The sequence below is a fragment of the Hemiscyllium ocellatum genome, chromosome 28, assembly GCF_020745735.1.
Source record: "Hemiscyllium ocellatum isolate sHemOce1 chromosome 28, sHemOce1.pat.X.cur, whole genome shotgun sequence".
NCBI classification, from domain to species: Eukaryota; Metazoa; Chordata; class Chondrichthyes; order Orectolobiformes; family Hemiscylliidae; genus Hemiscyllium; species Hemiscyllium ocellatum.
Window position 1 is genome coordinate 15806657 of NC_083428.1, and position 26613 is coordinate 15833269.

At 40.3% G+C, this 26613-nt stretch overlaps 1 protein-coding gene across 2 annotated transcripts in view; it reads right to left on the reverse strand.

Moving 5' to 3' along the window:
- polrmt (polymerase (RNA) mitochondrial (DNA directed)) overlaps positions 1-26613 on the reverse strand; it is a 111279-nt gene that overhangs the window by 78383 nt on the left and 6283 nt on the right. Inside the window, exons 2-4 of one of the 2 annotated variants that reach the window (XM_060846268.1) lie at positions 25067-25165; positions 18353-18990; positions 16064-16197 (exon numbers count right to left, since the gene is read on the reverse strand). In XM_060846268.1, the coding sequence (XP_060702251.1) occupies positions 16064-16197; positions 18353-18990; positions 25067-25165 (871 nt within the window). Of the gene's footprint in view, positions 1-16063; positions 16198-18352; positions 19129-25066; positions 25166-26613 lie in introns of both variants that reach the window. The other variant, XM_060846267.1, reaches the window with a different exon arrangement.

The window sequence follows — 26613 nt, forward strand, 5'->3', positions numbered from 1 at the left end:
CCTGTTTCTTACTTCAGCCAAATACACCTCCATAGCTTCTTCTAGCTTGAGCCACACCCCAAACTCTGGCAAAGGATAAAAAAAATTATGAACAATTAAATTGAAGGTGGGCATTCCAACCATCCCCAACCATGCACTGACCTCAATTCACACTGGAAAAAAAATTCAACACTTTCTATAATAAAAGAGAAGTACACGAGGAAATAAAGGGAAAGAAAATAAAAAACAACATTATTGTTTATGACATATAGATCATCTGGTCTATTTTCAAGCATCCAGAACATTTCTCGCTTTTTCCGATAAATCAAACAAGTGCACAGGCCCTCATTGTTTAAATGGAACACTGCCGGATACTTTACGGTGTACTGAATATCAAGATCCCTCAATCTCTTCTACACCTCAAATAACTTCCTATTGTGGATCACGACCACAGAAAAGTCCTGGAGAAAACAATCTTGGATCCTTTGTCGGTCAGGGCCAGTGGATCCTTCCCTAGTGAACTGGAAGCTTCTATTAGCTTCTGTTTGTCTCCAAAACACTGGCATCACACTAGGACTGGGTAGGGGTGCTGGTCCGAATCAGGCCTGTGCACTGCAACCCAGTGAGATCCATCAATCTGCACCCGGCCTGCCTTGGTCTACCAACCAAGAAACTGTGGCAGCAAGTCTTCAAACGAACTGGCTGGCTGCTTGCCTTCCACTCCGTCCGGCAGCCTGATAACCTGGATGTTCTTTCTTCATCATCTATTTCCGAGGTTGTCAATTTGCTCCACTAAGGCCCGTACCACCTTCTTGAGGGCCTGGATCCGCCCCACTGAGGACTCCACTACGGTCTCCAACATCGCTGTATGTTTCTTGACCTCCTCCACTTGCTTCCCAAGTCCTTCCAGGTCCTGCTTGTGCTTCTGTAGCATGGCCGAGTTCGGTTCTAGCTTGATGCGATTTTCTTTGATCAACGCTTCAATCTTCTTCCAGAGCTTCAGGACCTCTGCAGCCAAGCCTTGTTGACTAGGTGAGTCGATCAGGGTTTCAGAGGAGGCCGAAGCTGAGGTTGCAGGGATGTCTGATGTTACAGGAGAATATCTAACAGGGGGGTGGGAAATCATCACTTTGCCTGAGTTGTGGTGCAGAGCTCAGCGAGGCAGACTTGTTAGATCTCCGCCATCCTGGTTCCCCAAAACACCCCCCTTAAAGTCACGGCATCATTACAAACATCAATAAACTCTTTGACATTGGATAAGAAACTCAGGTATTGCATGATTTATTTAGTTGAAAAGTGTGGCACTGGAAAAGCACAGCAGGTCAGGCAGCAACTGAGGAGTGGGAGTCATTTCAGGCATCAGACATTCAGGGAGGTGACAGGTAGAATGGGGGGGGGGGGGGGAAGAAGAGGTGATACTGATAGATTGGAGAAGGTGGGAAGGATAGGTGGCACCACCCTCTTGAATGATCCTACCTCTCCATCTTCCTTCCCACCTATTTGCTCCACCCTCCCCTCCGACCTATCACTATCATTTCCCACTTGCATCTACCTACCCTCCTATTTGTCTCTCAGCCCCATTCCCAGCCTCCACATTCCTGATGAAGGGCTTATGCCCAAAACTTTGACTCTCCTACTCCTTGGATGTTGCCTGACCTGCTGCACTTTTCCAGCACCACACTTTTTGACTCTGATCTCCAGCATCTGCAGTCCTCACTTTCCCTCTGATTTATTTAGTTGTTGTACACCAGTTACCACAGTTCTGCTACATTAGCATCATTGTTCATAGAATCATAGAATCCCCAGTGTGGAAGCAAGCCATTTGGCCCAAGTCCACACTGACCCACCCGACAGCATCCCACCCAAACCTACCCCTACCCTATTCTTGTAACCCTGCATTTCTCATGGCTAATCAACCTAGCCAGAAGATCCCTAGACACTATGGGCAATTTGGCATGGCCAAGCCGCCTAATCTGGGAGGAAACCAGCGCACCTGGAGGAAATCCACACAGACATGGGGAGAATGCCTAAATTCCACACGGACAGTTGCCCAAGTCTGGAATCAAACCCAGGACCCTGGTGCTGTGAGGCAGCAGTGATAACCACTGAGCTACCGTACCATCTCTTCAAAAGCTATCAATTTTACACAAAGTAAATATAAAAGGCACTATCTACGTTAAGAAATATATTTTACGTTGCTCTCACCAGTTAAAATATCCTCAACCAATAGCATTCCTATGCTCATTTTTAGAGTAATATAGTATTGAATTGAGTATAGAAGCAAAGAGGTTCTTCTGCAGCTGTACAAAGTCCTGGTGAGACCCACCTGGAATATTGTGTAGTTTTGGTCTCCAAATTTGAGGAAAGACATTCTGGCTATTGAGGGAGTGCAGCGTAGGATCACGAGGTCAATTCCCAGAATGGTGGGACTATCCTACGTTGAAAGATTGGAGCGACTGGGCTTGTATACCCTTAAGTTTAGAAGGCTGAAAGGGGATCTGATTGAGACGCATAACATTATTAAACGTTTGGACACTCTGGAGGCAGGAAGCATGTTTCCGCTGATGGATGAGTCCCAAACCAGAGGACACAGTTTAAAAATAAGGGGTAAGCCATTTCGAGCAGAGTTGAGGAGAAACATCTTCACCCAAAGAGTGGTGAGTGTGTGGAATGCACTGCCCCAGAAGGCTGTGGAGTCCAAGTCGCTGGATATTTTCAAGAAGGAGTTGGATAGCGCTCTTAAGGATAGTGGAATCAAGGGTTATGGGGATAAGGCAGGAACAGGATACTGATTGAGGATGGTCAGCCATGATCATAATGAATGGTGGTGCTGGCTCAAAGGGCAGAATGGCCTACTCCTGCACCTATTGTCTACTGTCCATAATGGAACAAAACATTTCAGTGGACACAGTAGCTGCTCCCTCACTTCAGTACTGAGTAAACCCATTAAAATAGATGCAATAGTTATGGTCTGTTGCCTTTTCTTGAAAATAGAAACATAACAAATTTGTTGGGAAACAGGTAGAATTCTGTTTTAATTGACTGACTTAAAAAATATTTCCCTTCTGCCAGACTATTTGTTCACCTAATAGAAAACATATTGCAACTGTTCTCAAGTAACTTCCTAAATACAAGTTACAGTGCAATCATGATACTAGACACAAATACTTTAATTCCACATATTCTATCCTGCCCTGTTTATTAGGAAATTACTTATTTCGATTTATTTTCGTGACACTATCTTGCAACTTTCTGGTGAAGGTGCTAGGACTTGCTAGTGGACAGTTCTGTGATTAACTTCTGGTTCTCTTACCACCTGCCACAAGCCCAATTGTATCAACATTGACTGGCTCAGTCAACACTGGTGTAAGACATGCTTGAAAGGAGACACTGCAGACTCATACCCAGAGTACATTTCAAATCTTCACAAACAGAAATGTTTTGTCAAATGGTATAACAGTAGAGAGAATATGATATTTGCTAACCAGCAGGTTTCCTTTCCATTCTTTATCTGAAGCCATGAAGTTTCTCAAATAATCCTAACGGAACGCTATCTTGTCCTACACATCCTTTTTAGCAGGTACCATGAATTCCAGGCAGTAAAGGAACTTCTGAACTTCCACTGCCTTAGTCAAAATATGCCAAGCACCAATTTACTTGCTTGTTATCACTCTGGTAAAAATCATCTAAAGAAAGTCTGAAAACATTTTCCCCCACACTTTAGCACTAATGCACAAAGTAAGTTTAATGAAATTAATTCTGCAGCAAGATGAATGGATTTAAACTTTTAATCTTTGAATTGCACAACATACTCAATTTGGCATTCATGAGTAATTATTAGGAAATTAAAACAAGTTCTGTTTCACAATTTACATATTACCCATTATCAAAGAAATTTAAACAATCAGTTAGTTTTCTGAGTCACTGACCAGCATGTTCCTCACGAACAGCCAATTGTTGTTGCTATGTATTCACTCTATTTGTTGTGCAGGAGCAGCCACAGATGGTTAAATCTAAAGTAATTTGGCTGAACATTTCACAATTATATAAAAGGCCATGGATGTGATCAAAATTAGTAACAGATCTAAATTCTAATCTGTTACCTTATCAGAACAAAAACCACAGCATCCATTCTATTAAGCCGTTTTCACCTTCATGTGCAATCAATTCCATTGTCAAGTTTTGATGAATAACACTCCTTAAAATATTTTACTCCATTAAAGGGGCAACATAAATGCAGGTTGTCAAAGTTGAAATTAGCCTTTTGAGAGAGTTGAACAATGTTTGCCATCCAGCTGGTATACCAATATGCTGTGCCAATGAGTCAGAGCACAAAGGTGTCAAGGCTCTAGGGGGTATAGTAAACTGATGACAGTTGTGATGAAGCCTTTGGATCAAGCTCAAGATGAATTTAGCTTTAAAGCTATCATTTGATTTTAAAATTGCGGCTCAGGAGCTAATAACAATGACATTTTATGCAATTAAAGCCTGCCATAAAATCAATCTACTTTAAATAATAACATTTCAAAAATATAAATTTCTATCCATCTGATCAGCAAGTTATAATCGTGAGTTATCCTTGAACTAGAAATAAGGAAATAGAATGACAAAGAAATTAACTCTTCGGGATATACTGTGCATGAGTTTTAATTGTTGGTGGCGTGTTGAAATCCAACAGCAACAGTCCATCATAATGTGTTGGAAAAAATGTTGTGCTCAGCTACTGATTAGATATCTGCATTATTTAAAAAGATCCAAGCATCAAGAGTGAAACCCTTCATCTGTTCTGCACTCTTCAACTCAGCTAATGCATTCACAATTGCTTATGCTGCAAATCAACCCAAAAAGAAATCATGGTACCCAATATTTCTAACTGTCAGATTTGAAATACCTCTAGAAAACTAAGTAGGATCAATATCTCATGGGCTACCCATAGCATCATGGGACATTGTCACATTAATGACATAGTATGAATATAATTAACTGAAGCAGGCCATTTGCCTTTGGATCTATGTAGTTATTCAGAGATCTAGCTGATCGGAGACATAATTCAATACACCTTGCTTGAAAGTTCCAAGTGCACTTACCTCAAATCTAAAATTTCCAATCATGCTGGTATCATTTGCTGATTGCAAATCAGAATTTCAAACTTCTACCACTCTTCAAACATAGAATTGTTTCTTTATTTCACTCCTGAAGAGTCTGACTCTAATACTTAGTCTGTATACCTAGTCTTGAGTCCTCAACTAGGAGTAAAAACATTCTACTTATCCAATCAGTTTTCAAATTATTAAGGAAAATGATGAACAAATTACCCCTTCACCTTCTAAATTCTATGGAATACATCCCTGGTTTGAGAAAGTTCTTCTTGCAATTTAACCCTTTGATTTCAAGTAACTTTCTAGTAAAGCGATGTTGCACTGCCTTCAAGTCTAATAAATGCTTTTAATTGATGTATTACTCAATGCTGTACTAAAGAATGGATCCACTGATGGCATCATTCAGACAGGATCTGTAATGGAGAAGGATTTCGACAGTTGAAGCTCTTGAGTTGCGAAGGTCTGCTAAAAGGAGGAAATAAAGGTAACAATTGATGTTGACATTTCATAATCACATTTTTTTTTATCATGTATTGAAGGTGTGAAATGAACACATGCTTTCAGGTTGAAGTTGAAGGGCAGAAAGAGAAAGTTTCCATACAGCTCACTGTTGAACTTCTCACCAGTTCAAGACTGAATTAAACTACTCAGCTAGAGAGCTGACCACTCTCCTTTCATTATACAGGTCACTTCTAAAACATGATCACTTTGGCCTGAAGTCTCATCTGTTTACATATAAACAAAATGCCTCTCAAAATCCTTTTCATCTCTGTACGAGACAAGACTGATCAGAGCCTGGCCTGGTTTATTACCCCTCTGAGAAAAATCAAGGACAGAGTCTCCTTGAGTCAAGGAACAGCTTTTAGAAAAGAAAGGGACTAGCGTTGTGACTCAAATCATAAACACATATTGTGAATTGCTGGTGTCCTAACATCATTAGTTATCACCTGCCTTTCCTAAAAAGACAGTTTTATTCCTATTCTTTGTATCCTGTTTGCCAACCAGTTTTCTGTCCATTTCAATACATTATTCCCAATTCTACGTGCTTTAATGTTACACGTGTATTTCTTACCTTAATCAAAACCTTCTCAAAGTCCAAATAAATCACATGCACTGGATCTCCCTCATCAACTTGTGAAGAATTTCAGTTGATTTGTCAAGCATAAATGCCCTTTTATAAATCCATGCTGACTCTGTCCAGTTTGCCCATCTTTTCCAAGTACTTAACTATTAAATCTTTCATAATAGACGCTAGCATTTCTCCATGACTGATGTCAGGCTGACTGATCTATAATTCCCAGTTTTCTCTCTGTTTCCCTTTTTAAATCAAAGGGTACCTTAGCTACCCTCCGGTCTGTAGGGAGTTGCTCCAGAGTCTATAGAATCTTGGAAGATGACCATTAATGCATCCACTATTTCCAGGGCCGGTTCTTGATGTACACTGGAATGCATATTATTAGGGTGTAGGGATTTATCATCCTTAAATCTCATGAATTCTCCCACCACTATTTCCCTGTTCATACAATATAGTTCAGCCATCAATAAATTGAATGCCACAGTTCAAGATCTTGTAGTCCTGCTCCTCGATTCCTTTTCAAAAAGTGAACTATGACCAAAAGTATCTGAAACCTGGTGAAGTAAAGGCAAAATAACTCTGCCTCAAACCTATAAAGACAAAAATGAAATCTTAGAAGATGCCTGTCTTGCAGCCACATCCAGCACCAGTGGTACTTGAGTTTTGAACTTTCCAACTGAAATGTCATATGGAGCGTAACATGACAAAAGATGATTTCAGCTTTTGGAAGGATAAAACAAATTATTATGACAGCTGCATCAATCAAAAGACAACTTTAAAGATGTGCAGGGACACTGTCCAGGAGAAAGAATGATAGTACAGGTAGTTCTGGGGTAACGCATGTATCAGCAGTGCGATTCGACTATAATGCTGAAGAATTAGGGAACAGTATGTTGGAGGGCACTTATCTCCCGTTGGCAATAGCGTGATTCCAGGGAGGATTGGTTCGTGCACTTCATTCTGTGCATGTGCCAATGTGTGCGCTGAAATCTCCACGCTGTTCTGCACACGCGCAGGTATCTGCATAAGGACAATGTAAGTGCCAGTCTTCGTGCCAGTCTGTGCATGTGAAGTCTATGTGCACATATGTGATATCAGCACTGATTCCTCTGTACCATCCTGTACATGCGCCTATGTCGGCTGCTAATACAGCAGCTTTCAGAAAGAGATACTGTACAGGGAGCAGCTATCTTAATTTTTTTTAATATACTGTGTTAAACTTACTATGGTTAATAAATACGATTTCAGCTTTCACTGCATTAGACTTTTGGGTGATTTTTCAGTGATTCAGTGTGATTTTTTTGTTAACGAGTCGGCCCCTAACCCCATTTTTCCCATAGGTCCCATTATTTCTATTAAGCAATTTTCTACTAAGCGAGGTTACACTGGAACACAACTATGGCGTTAGGAGAACTACGTGTACATTTACAATATATAGTTTTTTTAAAAATGTTAAGACATAACTCAATCTGCAAAATGCCTCCATTGTAGAGAACAATAAACGTCCAGTGATACAGAACTTGAACATTGCTAAAAGGAGACTAGAAATAGAAGCTTATTATCTTGCACTTATCAGAACCAGGACACTAGAAACAGACTTGAAAAAGAGATACCCTATTGAACAGAATGAGGAAGGTGCTGACTGGTTGAGCCAAAATTGGCATGAAGATGTAGCAACTAGTCCAACTAATCAGCATTTTTGTCTCATTCTGTTTCATGGCATCTCTTTTTCTCAAGTTTATTGCTTGTGTTCTAATTCTCTCATTCTCTCTTCTTTATAAGAATTACTTAAAGCCTGGTCCTTAACCAAGGATTTGATTACCTGTCCTAATATCTCACTACATGGTGAGGTCAGATTTTGTTTGACAATGTTTGTAAGGGACCTTTTTGTGCATAATGCAGTAAAATAGACCTTCAGCAATATATATTCATCTATGAATTCCAGTATTTATATTAGCTAATACCATCTTTACTATGAATGTATTTTGGAACAATTGAATAAAAGTATAATTAACATAAATATTCTGTTAGTGAATTACAGATGTGACTAAATTCTTGTGGGCCATTACTGTCACATGGCAAAGGTGTAAACTTTATATGGTCTAAAATCTAACCATATGCTTCTTTTAAATTGTGTACAATTCTCCTGCTAACAGGATCTGCTGGTGTGCTAAACAGGTCACCCTTTTTGCCAGAATTTCTTATAGCTACATGTCCAGGGCGACTGAAACAGAGATGCCAAATGTCTTAAAATCAATCTTTTCATGATTCTGCATAGTTAACAAGTCAGTCAGTCTATGTTCCACCCCTAGCTTTTAAACCACAATTATCAATAGACAGGAAGCTTACACCAAGGTCATGAATTGAGAACTTCCTATACCAACAAAATAAACTCATCCTACGAGAATGACAGTGAACAAAGTTTGGTGCATGCTAACCCCACCATTTCAGCGCTGGGCTGAAAAATTATACTTCAGTGGTCTAAGATAGGAAGTCTGTTGAGTCATCTGCAAATTATCAATCTGCGCGGTTCTTGCAAGATGTTCAAAAGGACAACACCCAGTTGGCTTTCAACATTACAACTAACTACAAACTAACTAGAGTAAGTCATCTGGTATAATACAATGTGTGAAACACATTATCCAATAAACTCTTATTTTATTGTTCAAACCAATCTGCAACATTGTATGCTTGTGTTTCAGTAAAAGACCACCTTGTTAAATTTTTTAAAATCTGAACTATCAAGTCAAATTTCAGACTGGGATCTGTTATGGACTAGGCCAGACCACTCAAAACATTCCTAAGTAGGCAGTCCTAGACCTAACTTTGTAATTTGCTTTGGTAAGTGTACAGTAAAAATTACCCAGAGTAAGATAACTAGGTTAACTTCTAGATTTTAAAACAGAGAAAAACTTTATTCACAAAATTACACAATGAAAACCAAAGAACAGAATAAAGAATCCCTACAGAACTCAACCTATACAACTAGACTTAATTATGCTGCTCCAAATAACCACAACATCCCAATAAACAAACTCCCCTTAAAAACAAGTATAAATGCTTACAGGCTGAAGTTGAAGGGCAGAAAAGAGAGAGTTTCCAACACAGCTCCCTGTTGAACTTCCCAGTTCAAGACTGAACTAAAACTGCTTAGCTCAGCTAGCTAGAGGGCTGACCACTCCCCTCGCTTTATACAGGGCACTTCTAAAACATGACCTCTTTGGCCTGAAGTCTCATCTGTTTACATTTAAACAAAAGGCCTCTCAAAATCCTTTTCATATCTGTACCAAACCAGACTGATTGGAGTTCGGCCCAGTTTATTACCGCTCTGAAAAATATCAAGGACAGAGTCTGCTTGAGCCCAGGAACAACTTTTAGAAAAAAAGGCACTCGCTTTGTGACAGACCTGACTTGTCCAGTATTAACATTAGCTGAGATCATAAGTCAGAAGGAATATTTTCCATAGCCAATTATATTTGGTCTTTGGACAATTATGATAAGCAGAAAACCAAATTAACAACAAAATTTCTAACGGAGAAATCTGACTCCAACATAATTTTAAACTACTGACAGCTGAACACATTTCAAAGATTTGACATCAGTGCAGTGTGATGCTGCCTGCTGTGCTAGTTTACTAGAGGGATAGTACTGCATGGCAACCTATGCCCTCTTGAAACTGGGCTAATCAGTTATTATACAAGTAGTAATGCACCTACTGAAATAATCATTTATTGTGAAAATGATTAACTGATATCAGAAGTGAACAGATCTTATGCTTTGCATTAAAAGATTCAACATTAATTCACATAGTTTCACACTTCATACAGTCCTATTTTGCACAAACAATGTTATCATTTAGTGTATGTTCAGCACTATTTTGCGTGGTTTTTACATTACCAGTGCCAAATCATTTGAAATTGCAGGAAATAGAGCATTGAGAGAATATGCAAACACATGATAACTGATAAACTAGTCAAGGCAGACTTTAGGAAAGTGATTCTCATTTTTATTTCAAATGATTCAGTTTCAAGGATATTAATTGATTGTTATGTATTTGGACTATTATTTACATAACAGCATCCTTATTATTAATCTTACAGAATCAATTATTGGCACAATAGGCAAGTGACATTAACAGAATTCCAATTATTGATGCAACATTTTCCTGATTGTTAAAGCAATGAGCAACTGTTTTAGAATGCCAACAACTCAATTATTGTTATCAGGTCCCGATTATTAGTGCCAAATACACTGAACATTTATGCACTTAGAAACTTAACATCATTTTTAAAAATTCACTAATGTGATATTAGCTGGGTCAGCATTTATTACCAGTCCCTAGTCACCCTAGAGAAAGTGGTGCTGTGCTACTTTCCTGATGGCTAGTCCAGTTCAACTTGTGGGCAACAGCAATGTTCAGGATAGTGATAGCGAGTGATTCAGGAATGGTAACGCCATTGAATGCCAAGGGGTGATAGTTACCACTTGGCATTTGTGTGGCATGAATATTACTTGCTATTTGTCAGCCAAAGCGTGGGTATGAACTATTTCTAGCTCCATTTGGACATGGAATGTTTCATACCTGAAGGGTTATGAATAATGCAGAACATTGACCTCCAACAATCACGATCAGCTTCTTTTGTGCCAGGTTTGACTCCAATCAGCAATATTCCCTCTTACTCTATTTTTGCTAATACAGGATACTCCTTGATGATACACTTGGTCAAATGCAGCTTTCATGTCAAGGGCAGTCACTTTCATCTCACTTCTCTTTCTTCCGAGGTAATCCCTGGGATGGAGGGTTCCTTTCTCCCAATCTAATGTGGTGGAACCTGAGGAAATTAAGTAGTCTAATGCTGGATCAACAAAACCTGCCATAAGTAGAGCAGATGGTCTTTGCTGAGATAGGTGGATGGTATTGCACACCCCATTCTCTGCTGTACATGTTCTCCATTTGAGTCTGTCAAGTTGGATCTTTTGCAAGTACTTTCTTGTCAAATTGGGCAATCTCAGGCTTGAGGTTCCCATGAGTTGATAAGACTACAATATACAAATGTATCAGGGAGAAATTATAGACATCCTTGAAGCATTTCCTTTGCCCCAGTACCAGTTGTCTTGATACTGAGGGTGTTGGCCTAAGCAAGGATGCTGATATCGGAGCATCTGCACTGCTACGGTAATTGTAGGATTTTGCAGAATCATCACTAATGATATTTCACAAGGCTGCACATTGTCCATGTCAGACACATACCGGAGGACTGATAACACTATTGCCCCTGCAAACACTGTTCCTCAGATGGCTAAAGGCTGCACCAGCACACTGGAAGCAACACTGATTTTTCTCATTTATGTTCTCACTGTGGAGGGTCCCAAGAGGTGGGAAGTGATCCACATTGTCTAGTGGCTTACCATAGACCTCAAAACTGCAGCCTAATGACAGAGGTTGGGGTGGACTTGCTTCCGGACTGAGGACAATGCAAGTTCCCTGCTTATCCTGGAGTTGGTAGCTCCACACTAGATATGGGAGCGGAGTGTTGCAACAGAGAAGATGAAAACGAATCTTGGTATGATGAGGCAGTCTTGCTCGACCTTAGCTTGCACACACAATGGCTCTTTGGTGAATTTGTTGGTGAGGATCACAGCTTGCAAGACCGCATTATGCAGGTGGAGTATGGTAATGAATTTCTTCTGGCAACTAAATTTGAGAAGCTTGCGCCACAGTCTGTCCTGAGAGAATAAAATGACTCTGAGACATGTTGTTGCTGCTCTCTGCGCTTTTCCTGTATTTAATTATCTTTGAAGATTATGTCTGCTGATGGACCGAATCTGCTCGACGACTCAGGGAGAAACTCTTCAGCCAGTTAAGGAAGCAACTGAGGCAAATGTTTGCAATGATCTTACCTCTGGCAGACAGCGTAGACACTCCTCTGCAGTTAACATTATTAGTCTCATCCTTTTGTTTTGAAGATATTCATGATTATCTAATCTCAAAGATCAGTGGCAGGCTGTCCTCCCTCCAGATAGTGGAGATGAGCTTGTGCATTTGAGCCAAGAGTGACCCTCCATCATAATTTAGTATCTTGGCAGACAACCTTCCTGTGTCAGCAGCCTTGTTGATTGTCAGCTGTTCAATGGCCCTTTCAATCTAAAGTCAGGCTGGGATGTTATAGTACTATTGTAACAGCTAAAGTTAATGGGGTTTTGATATGAATGTAATGGGAACGAGACATTAGCGTAATATGACTCAGCATTGATGTAAAAGGATCGTTATCATTGATGCAACAGGATTAAAATTATTAATGCATTTTGATCCTGATTATCGACACAAGACAATCCTCTTTATTGAAGAAATACACCTTCTACAATAAACCACAATTCTTTTGCAGCAATTATGAGGTCTGAGAGAGCTCTGCTCACCAACCAAAAAGTGAGAACTTAAAATGTCGCCCAGTGTCAGAAATCAGCTGGAGCTCCATGTAACCATTGTTGGCTGAGAGCTTGTGACCACAAAATTTCATCTTGCATCTCTACTGCAAGTTGCGACCCATGGTTGATGAAACCTTGCTTTAGAGGGATCATCAATAAGCATTAGTTAAAAACAGGACAATTATTACACCTTGTACTACAACACTTACTCATTGTTCATCTGTGTAAAGATCGCAGGAGCCATCTAGTGGACAAAATAAGTATTTTGTACCTTACACGACACTTAAACAATCCAGGTCTTTTTCAAGATATAATCTTAGTTACAGCACACCGTAAACTTTTGATATAAATTCTGTGTCTTACGATCTTATAATCCACAACCACCTGAAGGAGAAGTGCTCTGAAAGCTAGTGCTTCCAAATAAACCTGTCGGACTATAACCTGATGTTGTATGATTTTCAACTTTGTATCTATTTCTACATAAGCTACAATCAGCAGCTACAGTTACCTTCCAATTGTAATATGGTATCAGTGAGGCCAATGGCATTACGGTGTAAATATGGAAACAGGGCCTCAGTCAAGTTGCAGCAAGGAGAGATTCTTACAGTACTTTCAAGAAATACCATTCTGGAGCAGGTCATTTTCTGAACCCAGATTATTTTTACAATTTTAGCATCACTTTGCATTGATACTGCAACTCTTACATAAATTCAAACTGTTCCACATTTAAATATACAATGTTTCACAACTTGGTGGATTAGGGATAATTTTATTAAAAGTGTTGTAAATCAGTTTAACAATTTATATCACTTTTAGTAAAATTATCCTTGAAACTACGAGTCTCTCTGTTATAACTTGAGAGAGACAGCCAGACGTGAGCCTTTCCAGCAAATTGTTTTTCTGCCAGAGATTCAGCAGCTTGTTGTATTTACATTGTAAAAAAATCAAAGCAAAACGACATTTTTTCCTCAACATTTTCTGAAACCATATAAAGAGTGTGACAAGCAGCATTATCTAGTGAGAGCCAGTGGCAGGAAGTAAACTGGCTCAATGAGCAGATGAAGCAGCTAAGGAACTGGGACTGTGTAGACATAGAAGACTTGATCAGTTCCTTAACAAAGGTTAGTGGAGGCTGTGTAGGAATTTGAAATTAAGGCAAGAACTCTGAAGTTAACTCACTGCAGTGTGAAGGCAGTGAGATTTGGGAGAGTGGAAGGGTGATCAGCATACCAGACTCTGTTGCAGATAAGAACATGAATATGAAGAGAAATAAGCTGTAATTGGTGAGCTGTTGAGCTGATTGTAGCATTGAGAAAAGTAATAGAGAAGCAATAGATTCAAGCTTCTATAATCATCGACAGAAAAACAGGATAAATTATAACATTGCAAAGGTTAAAGGAAATAATCTTGTTAATGGGGTGGATGCAAGACCCCAGCTCAGCATGCAAGGAGTACAATGAGATTCCATATCTTCCATTTCATCTCAGATAGCAGTGGGGGAGGTTGCTAAAGTCAAGATGCTGCAGGAGTCCAGAAGGTCTGTTATCATAAAATTTAGCTTCTCCACCCGCATGCCAATAAGGCAATCACAGAGTGCAACAGCCTTTGAATTAATGGAGAATAAAGAAACACAAGGTGTTATTGGCATGATTTGTACTCTGTTCTGTACAATTTGCAACTTCTCAGCTACTGAAATAGTCCATACCCTTATGAAAAAAGTCACAGTCGACATTCAAACTTGGACTGATAAGTGGCTTGGAATTCAAGCTGCACAAGTGACTGGCAATGACTACCTGCAATAAACAGTAACTTAAGCATGTCCCTTAGACATTGTACAGCATTACCATCACTAAATTCCCTGCTATCACCATCCTGCTGTTACCACTAAGAAGAAACATAACTGCAGCAGTCTGTGGCTACAAGAGCAGGTCAGACAGAGGGAATTCTGCATTGAATAACTCTCCTCCCTACTCCCCAAAGCCTGTCCACCATCTTTCAGTCAGCAGTGTCAAGGAATACGCTCCAACGACCAAGAGGGACGCAACTCCAACAACACTTGAAAGCTCAACACTATCGAGGACACCACAGTCCACCTTGATCGGCACACTTTAAATATCCACACTATCCCCCATCACTAGTACAGAATGGCAGTTTTTTACACCTGCACTGCAGCAACTCATCAAGACTCCTTTTATAGTACCTGCCAAGGCTAAGACTTCCACAATCTAGAATAAGGGCACTAGGTACAAAGGAACACCACTACTTGCATATTCCCCTTCAAGCAATACACCATCCTGACTTAGAACCAAATTTTCATTTTTTTTTCTGCTGCTGAGTCAAAACCCTGTAATGGCATTCCTTATAGAACTATGAATGTATCAAAACAACAAAGTGTGAGTGATTCAAGAAGGCTGGTCATCACCTCAAAGAGAATTAGGGGTAGCATCAAATGTTGGTTTTGCCAAAGATGCACACTTTCTGTGAAGGAATTTTAAAAATCCAGAAACCTTATATTTTCTACCAAGATAGATGTCAAGAGAGACAATGTAGTTATGCACATGAAGGAGCCAACTTCAGAGTATGGTGTACGCCAGGAACTCAAACTGTGAACAAAAAAGTGAACATGCATCACTCACACAGAAAATCCTGGCCGGTTAAACTTTCCTGCCAGTACTCAGTGACACATAGTATGCACAGAATGTACAAACAGATTTCAAGGCTGGTTTCAGGTTGTCATATGCAGATGCCAACATAAACTAACTACCTTGACATATTTACACTCAACTTGCTCTCAAAGTTGATAAATAAACATGCCTAATTATTTTAATATAAAACGTTTTTTTTCTTTTTAATGCTATCAAACAAATGATTCATATGCTTATATCAATGTTTCCTATATTAAGCAGCAGCTAAAATCTCTGTTGAACAAGGAAAGAATTTGATATGAGTACATTTAGTATTTGCATTGTACTTAAATGTGAGGTATTCAATATAATATTACCAAACCAAAAATGTTTTAGCTGGGAAAAAGATGAAACATCAAGGTAGCAACAGCTATCCTTAAAGTCCATTCTAATTGCATTCTTTGAACATACACCACACTGCATTTTCAACACAATTTCTCGAAGGAAATGGTCTATCCACGCACTCCGCTCTTGCACAGGTGTTTAAGATTCTTGTGACAAAGTGAAAAAGTAACAAAAATATACCCAAATGAGCTTGTAAATCCAATAATCTATTGAGTGAATCTCATTAATGTTGTTCTGCTATGTTCAAGTACTGAGAGAAAATCAACCAGGTTATTAAAGGCCTCAATATTTTCAGAGGAACAGACGAATGACACTGGTGTCATCAATTCTTCTGTAGTCAATGTGCATTTTTCATATGGTTATAATTTGCTCCAAATGTGCTAATAGATAGAGTTTGAACAATTGAATCTGTGTCTTTGTGACATTTTTCCCCAATTTTTACCATCACTGCTTACCTCTCAATCACATGGGGGGAACAGTTTTCCATGCGCCCCATACATTCCAATGCTGCCATATAGCATCCCAAATTTGGCTTCAACCCAGCCTCTTCCACCAGACTGAAAAGGTTGCCAATTTGACTTAATGAACCCTGCAAATAAAGCATGAGGTTATTTTTCTAACTGCTAATCTTCAGGGGGAGAAAAAAAGCAGGAATATCGCCAATGTAGATTAACCAGTTGGAAAATAGAGGAAGTGAAGCAAAATACCAAAAGACAAAATTAGAAAGAAAATAATGAAATGTAACAAAAAATAAGCAGATGCAATTTACAAGAAAAAAATAGCAGTTTCCTTCAAATTAACAGAACAAAGCATTAATTCGGAGGAGCTTCCAACTGCTAAAAATAGACTTGGAATGTGGGTTGTTGAGCTGTCGATGGAGCAAATTTCAATTTTCCCTCAGTGATGCTAGAGCTCTTAACCTCTAACCCTAAACTGTGCACTTGCCAAATACTTGATGCATTATAGAAAGCACAACTGATCACCCTGACAAAAAGATCCTGATTATCCTCTCCTTGTCATGAAATATTGCACAAATGAAATCAAGGAATGTTGGTGTTGCAAAATGGGACAATTTTTCCTTACAACATCCGGTGTCAGTTCAATGAACCCAAAGGTCAGTTATGGCAAATTTCAGTACAATTGTACTGTACTCTGCTCTGACAAGGTATCCCCAAATCCTTCTGCAGGGCAGTTCCATTTTCAATATCAGTCATATTGTGGCCTGATAGTAAAATAATTGATTAATGGCAACTAAGGGCACTATATGAAATTTTGGGTACAAGGACCTAGATTTTGGTTAACAAACTGAAATGCCCATTAAAAACTGGAGCAGTCTGGGAAACACGTTATATGACCATAAGATGTAGGAGCAGAAGTGGGCCGTTTAGCTCATTGTGTCTGCTCAACCATTCAATGATATCATTGCTGATCTGATAACCATTAACGCCACCATCTTTCCTTTTCCCCATAACCCTCGATTCCCTTACTGATTAGACATCTCTATCGCAGCTCTGACCATACTTAATGACAGAGCCTCAGCAGGTGTCTGCAATATATACAGCTGCAGATTCGTTACCATTCCAACTGTCTTAAATGTGCGACTCCTTATTCAGGGATTAATCCCTCTGCTCAAGACTCTCCTACAAGAGAAAATAACCATTCCATGTCTACCCTGTTAAACACCCAAAGAATCGTGCATGTTTCAATCAGATTACCTCATATTTTTCTAATAACCAACAAATACAGGCCCAACCTACTCAACCTCACTTTGTACGACAGTCCCTCCATACTTGCTAGCAGTCAAGTGAACATTTTCTGGACTGCCTTCAATGTCAGAATATCTTTCCTTAGATAAGCATTCCAGGTGTGGCCTAAATAGTGCCTTATCTAGTTTTAGCAATATCGCCCTACTTTTATACTCCATTCCCTTTGAAATAAGGGACAACACTCAATTAGCCTTCCCTATTAGCTGCTGAACTTGGAAGCTAACTTTATCTGATTTAGGGATGGGGACTCCCAAATCTCCTCTTCCATAGCTTTCTACAATCTATCTCCATTTAAATAATATTTGGCTTATTCTTCCTGCAAAGTCCATAACTCCACCAGTCACAGGTTGCCATCCTGCAAGTGCCCCCTTTATCCCAACTCTGTCTTCTACTAGTTAGCCAACCCTGTAGACATGTTAATATACTAATTCCAATACATGGGCTTTTATCTTATTAAGTAACCTATTGTGTGCCTATTCAAACACCTTCTGAAAATCCAAATATATTACATTCACTGCTTCCCCTTATCTATTCTGCTCATCACCTCCTCAAAGAACAGTAACATTTGTCATGCATTATTTCCCTTCATGAAAGCATACTGATTATGATTGATCATATTAGGTGATTTTAAATGCTCTGCTATTACATCATTGATAACATTTTCCAAATAACAGACTTTAAGCTAACTAGCCTGTATTAGTATATTTATTGACTCCATCCCTTTTAAAATCAAGATGTTGGCAGTTTTTCAACCCTCTGGGGCTTTTCCAGAATCTAGGATTTCCTGAAGATTACTACCAATGCGCCCACTATCTCTTTAGCTACTTCCTTTTAGAGGAATCAAGCATGCTTTTGCGCAAGCAGCAATGCTGTTAATAAAATTTAACTTCATTTAAAAAGCACAGGAAGAGCACTTCAGAACAAATGTTGTAAATAGTACAACTTTTTTTTAAAAACTGTACTTATAAATTTACTAACCTTTTTAGCCCACAGCTGCATTAAAACACTATAAATCTTTATATTCAACTGCTTCCGGCGAGTAAGAATCCGATGATGGAACATGACACATTGATGAGCTCTGTCCAGATCATTAATGAATGCACAAGCCTCAACATAGGATAAAATACTCCGCTGGGCATCACCATATCTGTTGCCTTCTTGATCTTCAAGCAGTTTAGCAGAAGGCTCCCAATTAATGAGCTGTTGGTCAAGGTTTTCCACTTCAGCAAGTATACCTTCCACAGAAAAATCATGTAATGCATTCGACTTTGCTTCCCGATTACTCATTACTGAAGGTCTGGCTCCGTGCGTTACTGGTGCCTTTGCAACATTGCCTTTTGATGTACTTTTACTGCCCGTCTCAGTGGTCTTAGCGCTAGTAACACTTTTTGTGCTTGATAATTGTAGAGATTCTTTGATTTTTTTCACAATATTAAGTTGTCTCCTGGTTTTGTTCCGTTTCTCTTTGTCTAATTTTTCTATCCATTTCCTTGGCGCTGAAGCAGTTTTTGGAATTGCTGGTTCTGTGTGACATTTCTTTCCCATCTGTTCTTTAGCTATCTTTTCTTCTACAAATGCTTCCGTGCTCAGGTTAAGAGATTTTTTAAATTCTTGATCTGGCAGAAAAGTAAGATTATTTGTACTGTTGTGACTTTCATCATGAGTTACATTTATTCGGTTGACAAACTGCACCTCTGTACATTTTACTTCAGTGATGTTATCTGCCTGAAGTTGTTGCATTCGGGCTTCGAGAACTGCCATGCGAAGGAAAGGAATTCAAAGTTTAAACATCTAACTACAAACTTTAATCAGACAATATAGAAATAGTAACAAGAGGAGAAAGAAAGCAAATAAACAGTTTGCATGATTGAACAGAAAACTATATAACACATTTAAAATGGTGACAATTCCTATACTTGCCAACCAAACATCACCTTGATCCATAAGCAGAATGTCCTAATCAATAGCACAGCTTGCAAGGAGGAATTGTATTTCCAACACAAACTACTCTGACACAGTCACAACTGTGTACAAGGTCAAAGAAACTTGTAATGTGAGAAGGGGGGACAAGAGACTGGAGCCTAAGATGAGAGGAGGAGACCTGCTTCAGGAGAAAGGGGAGAAGATGAAATGTAGCAGGAGTAGAAGAAAGCAAAGAATCAGGAGAAAGAGTAAGGGACTGGTAGTCAGAGGATCAACTTATGCAGGGGAGCCCAAAAGAATTAGGTACGAAAGACTATCCAAGGAGGTGTGTGTCTTTTCAGAGTTACAGTTAAATACAGCACAACTGAAATCTTACAAAAAACCTCGATGTTACGCCACCCTGTCATACTAATCTGAAGCCCATCCCACCTACACTATTCCATGTACGTCCATATGCCTGTCCACTGACAACTTAAATGCACTTAAACTTGGCGAATCTACTACCATTGCAGGCAAAGCATTCCATACCCTTACTACTCTCTGAGTAAAGAAACTACCTCTGACATCTGTCTTATACCTATCTCCCCTCACTTTAAAGTTGTGTCCCCTCATGTTTGCCGTCCCCATACTTGGAAAAAGGCTCTCCCTGTCCACCCTAACTAACCCTCTGATTATCTTTTATGTCTCTATTAAGTCACCTCTCAACCTTCTTCTCTCTAACGAGAACAGCCTCAAGGCCCTCAGCCTTTCCTCGTAAGACATTCCTTCCATACCAAGCAACATCCCAGTAAATCTCCTCTGCACCCTTTCCAAAGCTTCCAGATCCTTCTTATAATGCAGTAACCAGAACTGTACACAATACTTCAAATGTGGCCGTACCAGAGCTTTGTACAGCTGCAGCATAACTTCCTGGTTCTGGAACTCAATCCCTCTATTAATAAAGGCCAAAACACTGTATACCTTCTTAACAACCCTGTCAATCTGGGTGGCAACTTTCAGGGATCTATGTATATGGACACCGACATCTCTCTGCTCATCTGCACTCCCAAGAATGTTACCATTAGCCCAGTACTTTGCATTCCGATTACTCAGTCCAAAGTGTATCACTTCACACTTGTCCACATTAAACTCTATTTGCCACCTCTCAGCCCAGCTCTGCATCCTATCTACAACCTACTACATCCTTTGTCACTATCCACAACTCCATCGACCTTAGTGTCGTCGGCAAATTTACTAACTCACCCTTCTAAGCCCTCATCCAGGTCATTTACAAAAATGGCGAACAGCAGTGGACCCAACACCGACCCTTGCGGTACGCCGCTAGTAACTGGACACCAAGATGAACATATTCCATCAACTACAACCCTCTGTTTTCTTTCAGCAAGCCAATTACTCATCCAAATTGCTATGTCTCCCACAATCCCATTCCTCCGCATTTTGTATAATAGCTTACTGTGGAGAATCTTATCGAACGCATTGCTGAAATCCATATACACCACATCAACTGGTTTACTCTCATCTACCTATTCGGTCACTTTGTCAAAAAACTAAATAAGATCCGTTAGGCACGACCTACCCTTCACAAAACTGTGCTGACTGTCCCTGATCAGATTATTCTTTTCTAGATGGTTATAAATCCTATCTCTTATAACCTTTTCCAATACTTTACCAACAACTGAAGTGAGACTCACTGGTCTGAATTACCAGGATTGTCTCTACTACCCTTTTTGAACAAGGGAACCACATTTGCTATCCTCCAGTCCTCAGGCACTATTCCTGTAGACAATGATGTTTTGAAGATCAATGCCAAAGGCTCGGCAATCTCTTCCCTTGCTTCCCAGAGGATCCTAGGATAGATCCCATCCGGCCTAGGGGGCTTGTCTATTTTCACACTCAGCAGTATTTCTAATACCTCTTCCTTGTGAACCTCAATCTCTTCTAGTCTAGATGCAAGTATCTCTGTACCTTCCTTGCCAATATTTACATTTTCTGTAGTGAACACTGTCGAAAAATATTTATTTAGTGCTTCCCCTATCTCCTCTGACTCCACACACAACTTCCCACTATTATCCTTGATTGGCCCTAATTTAACTCTCGTCATTCTTTTATTCCTGACATACCTATGGAAAGCCTTAGGGTTAACCCTGATCCTATCCGCCAACAACTTCTCATGTCTCCTCCTGGCTCTTCTGAGCTCTCTTTTTAGGTCTTTCCTGACTTCCTTATAACCCTCAAGCGCCCTGAGTTTTCACATTTTGTCCAAACATAAGCCTTCTTCTTCTTGACCAGGGATTCCACTTCCTTAGTAAACCGCGGCTCACGTGTTCTATATCTTCCTCCCTGCCTGACAGGCACATACTTATCTAGGACACACAGGAGATTTTCCTTGAATAAGCTCCACATTTTTAATGTACTCATCCCTTGCAGTTTCCTTCCCCATTCTATGCTTCCTAAATCTTTCCTAATTGCATTGTAATTTCCCTTCCCCCAGCTGTAACTCTTGCTCAGTGGAGTACACCTATTCCTTTCCATCACTGAAGTAAACCTGACAGAATTGTGATCACTGTCTCCAAAGAGCTCACCTACTTCCAAATCTAACACCTGGCCAGGCTCGTTACCCAGTACTAAATCTAAAGTGGCTTCGCCCCTTGTAGGCCTGTCTACATACTGTGTCAGGAAGCCCTCCTGCTCACACTGGACAAAAACTGACCCATCTATAGTACTTGTACTGTAGTGATCCCAGTCAATATTTGGATAGTTGAAGTCCCCCATGACAACTACCCTGCCTCTCTCACTCCTATCGAGAATCATCTTCGCTATCCTTTCCTCTACATCTCTGGGACTATTCGGAGGCCTATAGAAAACTCCCAGCATGGTGACCTCTCCTTTCCTGTTTCTAACCTCAGCCCATACTACCTCAATTAACGAATCCCCAAACATCCTTTCTACAACTGTAATATTGTCCCTGATCAACAATGCCACACCTCCCCCTCTTTTACCATCTTCTCTGTTCTTACTGAAACATCAAAATGCCGGAATCTGCAACAGCCATTCCTGTCCCTGCTCTATCCATGTCTCAGTAATGGCCACAACATCGAAGTCCCAGGTACCAACCCACGCTGCCAGTTCACCCACTTTATTTCATATGCTCCTCGTGTTGAAGTACACATGGTTCAAACCAGGTTCTCGCTTGCCAGTGTCAGATCTTTGATTTTGGAACTCCCTGCTCTCATCCTCTTCTGTACCTGTCCTACAATTTTGGTTCCCATCCCTCTGCTGTATTATTTTAAATCCATCTTAATAGCTTTAGCGAATTTCCCATCCAGGATATTGGCACCCCTCTGGTTTAGATGAAGACCATCCTGCTTGTAGAGGTCCCACTTACCCCAGAAAGAGCTCCAATTATCCAAAAACCCAAAACCCTCCCTCCTGCACCATCCCTGTAGCCATGTGTTCAACTCCTTTCTCTCCCTATTCCTTACCTCACTAGCACGTGGCATGGGCAGCAAACCAGAGAAAACAACTCTGTTTGTCCTACCTCTAAGCTTCCATCCTAGCTCCCTGAATTTCTGCCTCAAGTCCCCATCTCTCTTCCGACCTCTCTCGTTGGTGCCAATGTGGACCACGACTTGGGGCTGCTCTCCCTCCCCCTGAAAGATCCCAAATACACGATCAGAGACATCACGGACTTTGGCACCTGGGTGGTAACACACTGACCGTGAGTCTCTCTCATCCACACAGAACATCCTATCTGTCCCCCTAACTATTGAGTCCCCAATGACTACTGCTCTGCTCCTCTTCCCCTTCCCTTCTGAGCAGTAGGTGCCCCACTTACTTCTTAAACACCTACTCTTATACAAACTATTGACAGAGATAAGTTTTACCTCACATCTGCATTTAAAGTAAAATATCAGTGTTAGCACAATTTCATGTCGTGCAAGTTGTGATTGACAAACTTCCTGGAATTCTTTGAGGATGTAACCAGCAAGGTGGACAATTAGGATCCAATAGATGTGGCATATATAGACTTCTAAGTGGCATTTGATAAACTGCTGCAAAAAAGATTGATCCAGAAGGTTAAATTCCAGGGGGTTAAGGGTAGAGGATTGGCTGATTAATAGAAAGCAGAGAATTGGGATTAATGGCTCGTTCTCTGGATGTGAACTGTAAGTAGCGGGGTGTTGCAGTTCTTGGACCTCAACTATTTACAATCTATATAAATGATCTGTAAACAGGGGCAGAGTGTAACATAGCAAAGTTTGCAGATGATGCTAAAATAGATAGAAAAGCAGGCTGTGTTGAGGTGATAAAGAGCTTACAGATAGATATTGATAGGTGAGGACAATGAGCCAGAATCTGGAAGATGTAATTTCATGTAGATAAGTGCAAGGTTGTTCAGTTCGACTGGAAAAATAAAAGGGCAAATTATTGTTTAAATGAATCCAGAAGGATCTGGGCATCTTTGGACATGAATTGCAGGAAGGGGTGTGTAGGTGCAGCACATAATAATAAAATTGAATGGAATCCTCATATTGATTGCAAAAGAACTGGATTGTGAAAAGTAAAGAAGTGTTGATACAATTATATAAAGGTATTGGTGAGATAGCAACTGGAATAGTGTTCAGTTTTGGTCTCCTTATTTGAGGAAGGATGTGGTGGCACTGGAGATAGTTCAGAGGATGTTCACCAGGTTGATTCCAGGGATGAAAAGGGCTGTCATACAAGGAGTGGTTGAAAAGCTTGGGTTTGTACTCGCTGGAGTTCAGAAGAATGAGGGGGATGTGACTGAGATATATAAAACGCTAAACAGAATCGATAAGGTGGACGTTGAATAGATGCTCCCCCTTGTAGGACAGTCTCAAACAAGAGGTCATAGGTATAGAATGAGAGGAGGGAGATTCAAAACTGAGATAAGCAGAAACCACTTCTTTCAGAGGGTTGTGAATCTGTGGAACTCTCTGCCCCCAAGTTTAGTGTAGGCAGAATCAATCAACAGATTCAAGAAAAAAAAGATGTGGTTCTGATGGGGTGGCATGGTGGCTCAGTGGTTAGCACTGCTGCCTCACAGGGACCCGGGTTCAATTCTCGCCTCGGGCGACAGCCTGTGTGGAGCTTGCACATTCTCCCCGTGTCTGCATGGGTTTCCTCCCACACACCAAAGATGTGCAGGTCAGGTGAATTTGCCATGCTAAATTGCCCATAGTGATAGGTGTGTTAGTTGGGGTAAATATAGGCTAGGGAAATGATTCTGAGTGGGTTACTCTTCAGAGTGTCGGTGTGAAGTGGTTGGGCCAAAGGGCCAGTTTCCATATTGTAGGGAATCTAATCTAATCTAAAAAAGCAACATAAAGCGCTATGGGGAGCAGGCAGGAAAGTGAATTTGAAATCAGGATATGATCAGCCATGATCATGTTCCAGAGGAACCTTGATTATCCGAATGAGATGGGCAGGCACTATTTCATTCAGATAATTAATTATTTGGCTTCCTCTGGGGCTCGGAGTTTTCTGTGAAGTCTGCTCCCTGTTTAGGAGACTAGGCAGCAGCACACTGCGCGCGAGACCCCGCCCACTCCCACCCCAACCCGGCAGCCCCTGCCCCATCCGCTCCCACTCTGTCCCCGCACTCCCCGCCTGCCCCCATCCACTCCTACCCTGCCCATCCCCAACCCTGTTTGCTCCCACCCTAACCCCCGTCTGCCCCCAACACCACAGCTCCAGCTCTGCGTCCCCGTCCATTCCCCATCCGCCACTTGCTTTATTAATACATACCCTGTAACAAACGAGTTTTCTCACAGGGTTGATCCTTTCCAACATTTTTCTTAGGAATAATAGAAGAGTAATTTCTTCTGAAGAAACCCCAAGGCAGCTCTGATAGAAAAAATTGCAAGTATTTTTAGTTATGTTGTCCATCCAACAAGAATATTTAACCAATAATCATATTTTTCTGTTGGTTAGAACTTTCTGGAACATGTACAAACATAATATGAAGCTCTCATTTGTGACATTATTTCAGTTTTGTTATGTAACTGATATTGCCGCTGGGCTGGAAGACAAGTGCCTGGGTATTCACAAACTCAATTAGCCACCCATTTGATATAAATAATGGTTCTGAAAAGCCTTACCAGACTCAATTTTTCTCTCACCACAGATGATGAGCTTCTCAACATTGTGCTTGTTTCAGATTTTCAACATCTATAGCATTTTGCTTTTCAGATAAATACTGTCTGTGCTTCCTCAATAAAGAAAGGAGTTCATATCTACAAGTCTAGAAACGACATATATTCATTTGCCTTTCATGACATCAGAGGACCACAAAGTAGCACACAGTCAGTGAGGTTCTTTTCAAGTATAGTTACTGTTGCAATACAGGAAATGCGGCAGCTGATTTAAGTACAAACTCCCATAAACAACAATGTATTAACGACTAGATTTTTTTTGATCTTGGTAAGGGATAAATATTGATCAAAACACCAGAGATAACTCCCTTTTCTTCAAAATCATCCTAGAAAATCTTGTACATTTGATTTGAAGAGCAACAGCGAGGAGCTCAAATTAACATCTTATCCAAAATATGGCAGTTGAAGTGTGTAACTATCCTTCAACATTGCAATTTAATGTCAGCCTCAAGTATTTGTGCTTAAGGTCCTCAAGTGAGAGTTGAAGCTACAACTTCTGATCCAGAGACACGGGCTCTAACCTCATGAGTACAAATGATTGAAAACAAACTGAATCATGTGTGCAAACATGGCTTTTCTGATTTTTGGGAACTGGCTATGATTGATCCTTCAACACCACCTTCCAAACTCATGATCCCTACTACTGGGATGACAAGGTTAGCAGATGTCACCTGTTACATGCTCCTCTCCAGGCCATACTAAATCCTGACTCTGAACTATATTGTCAATCTTTTCCTGTCACTGAGTCCTTAAATTCCCTTCCTAACAATGGATGTACTGACATCCTTCGTACTGCAGCAGTTCAAGAGACAGCTTATCATTTTCTCATAGTCAATTAGAGGTGAGCAATAAATGCTCGCCTCATCAGCAATGTCCACATTCAATGAATGAATTAAAAAGGCCAGCATAACTGGATAATACACAAATGCCAAAACCTCAGAATGTTATTAAAATAAATAATGAATTTCTAAGAAAAAAGCTGCAACTTGACATCTGCCATTTTTGGTTACATGACATTCTGTGGAAGATGCACTGATGAGACCAGTTTAAAAATTGAGAGACACAAGCTGTGGACGTATTTGGAAATAATGAGGTAAGCTTTATTCCTGATGAAGGGCTTTTGCCTGAAACGTCGATTTC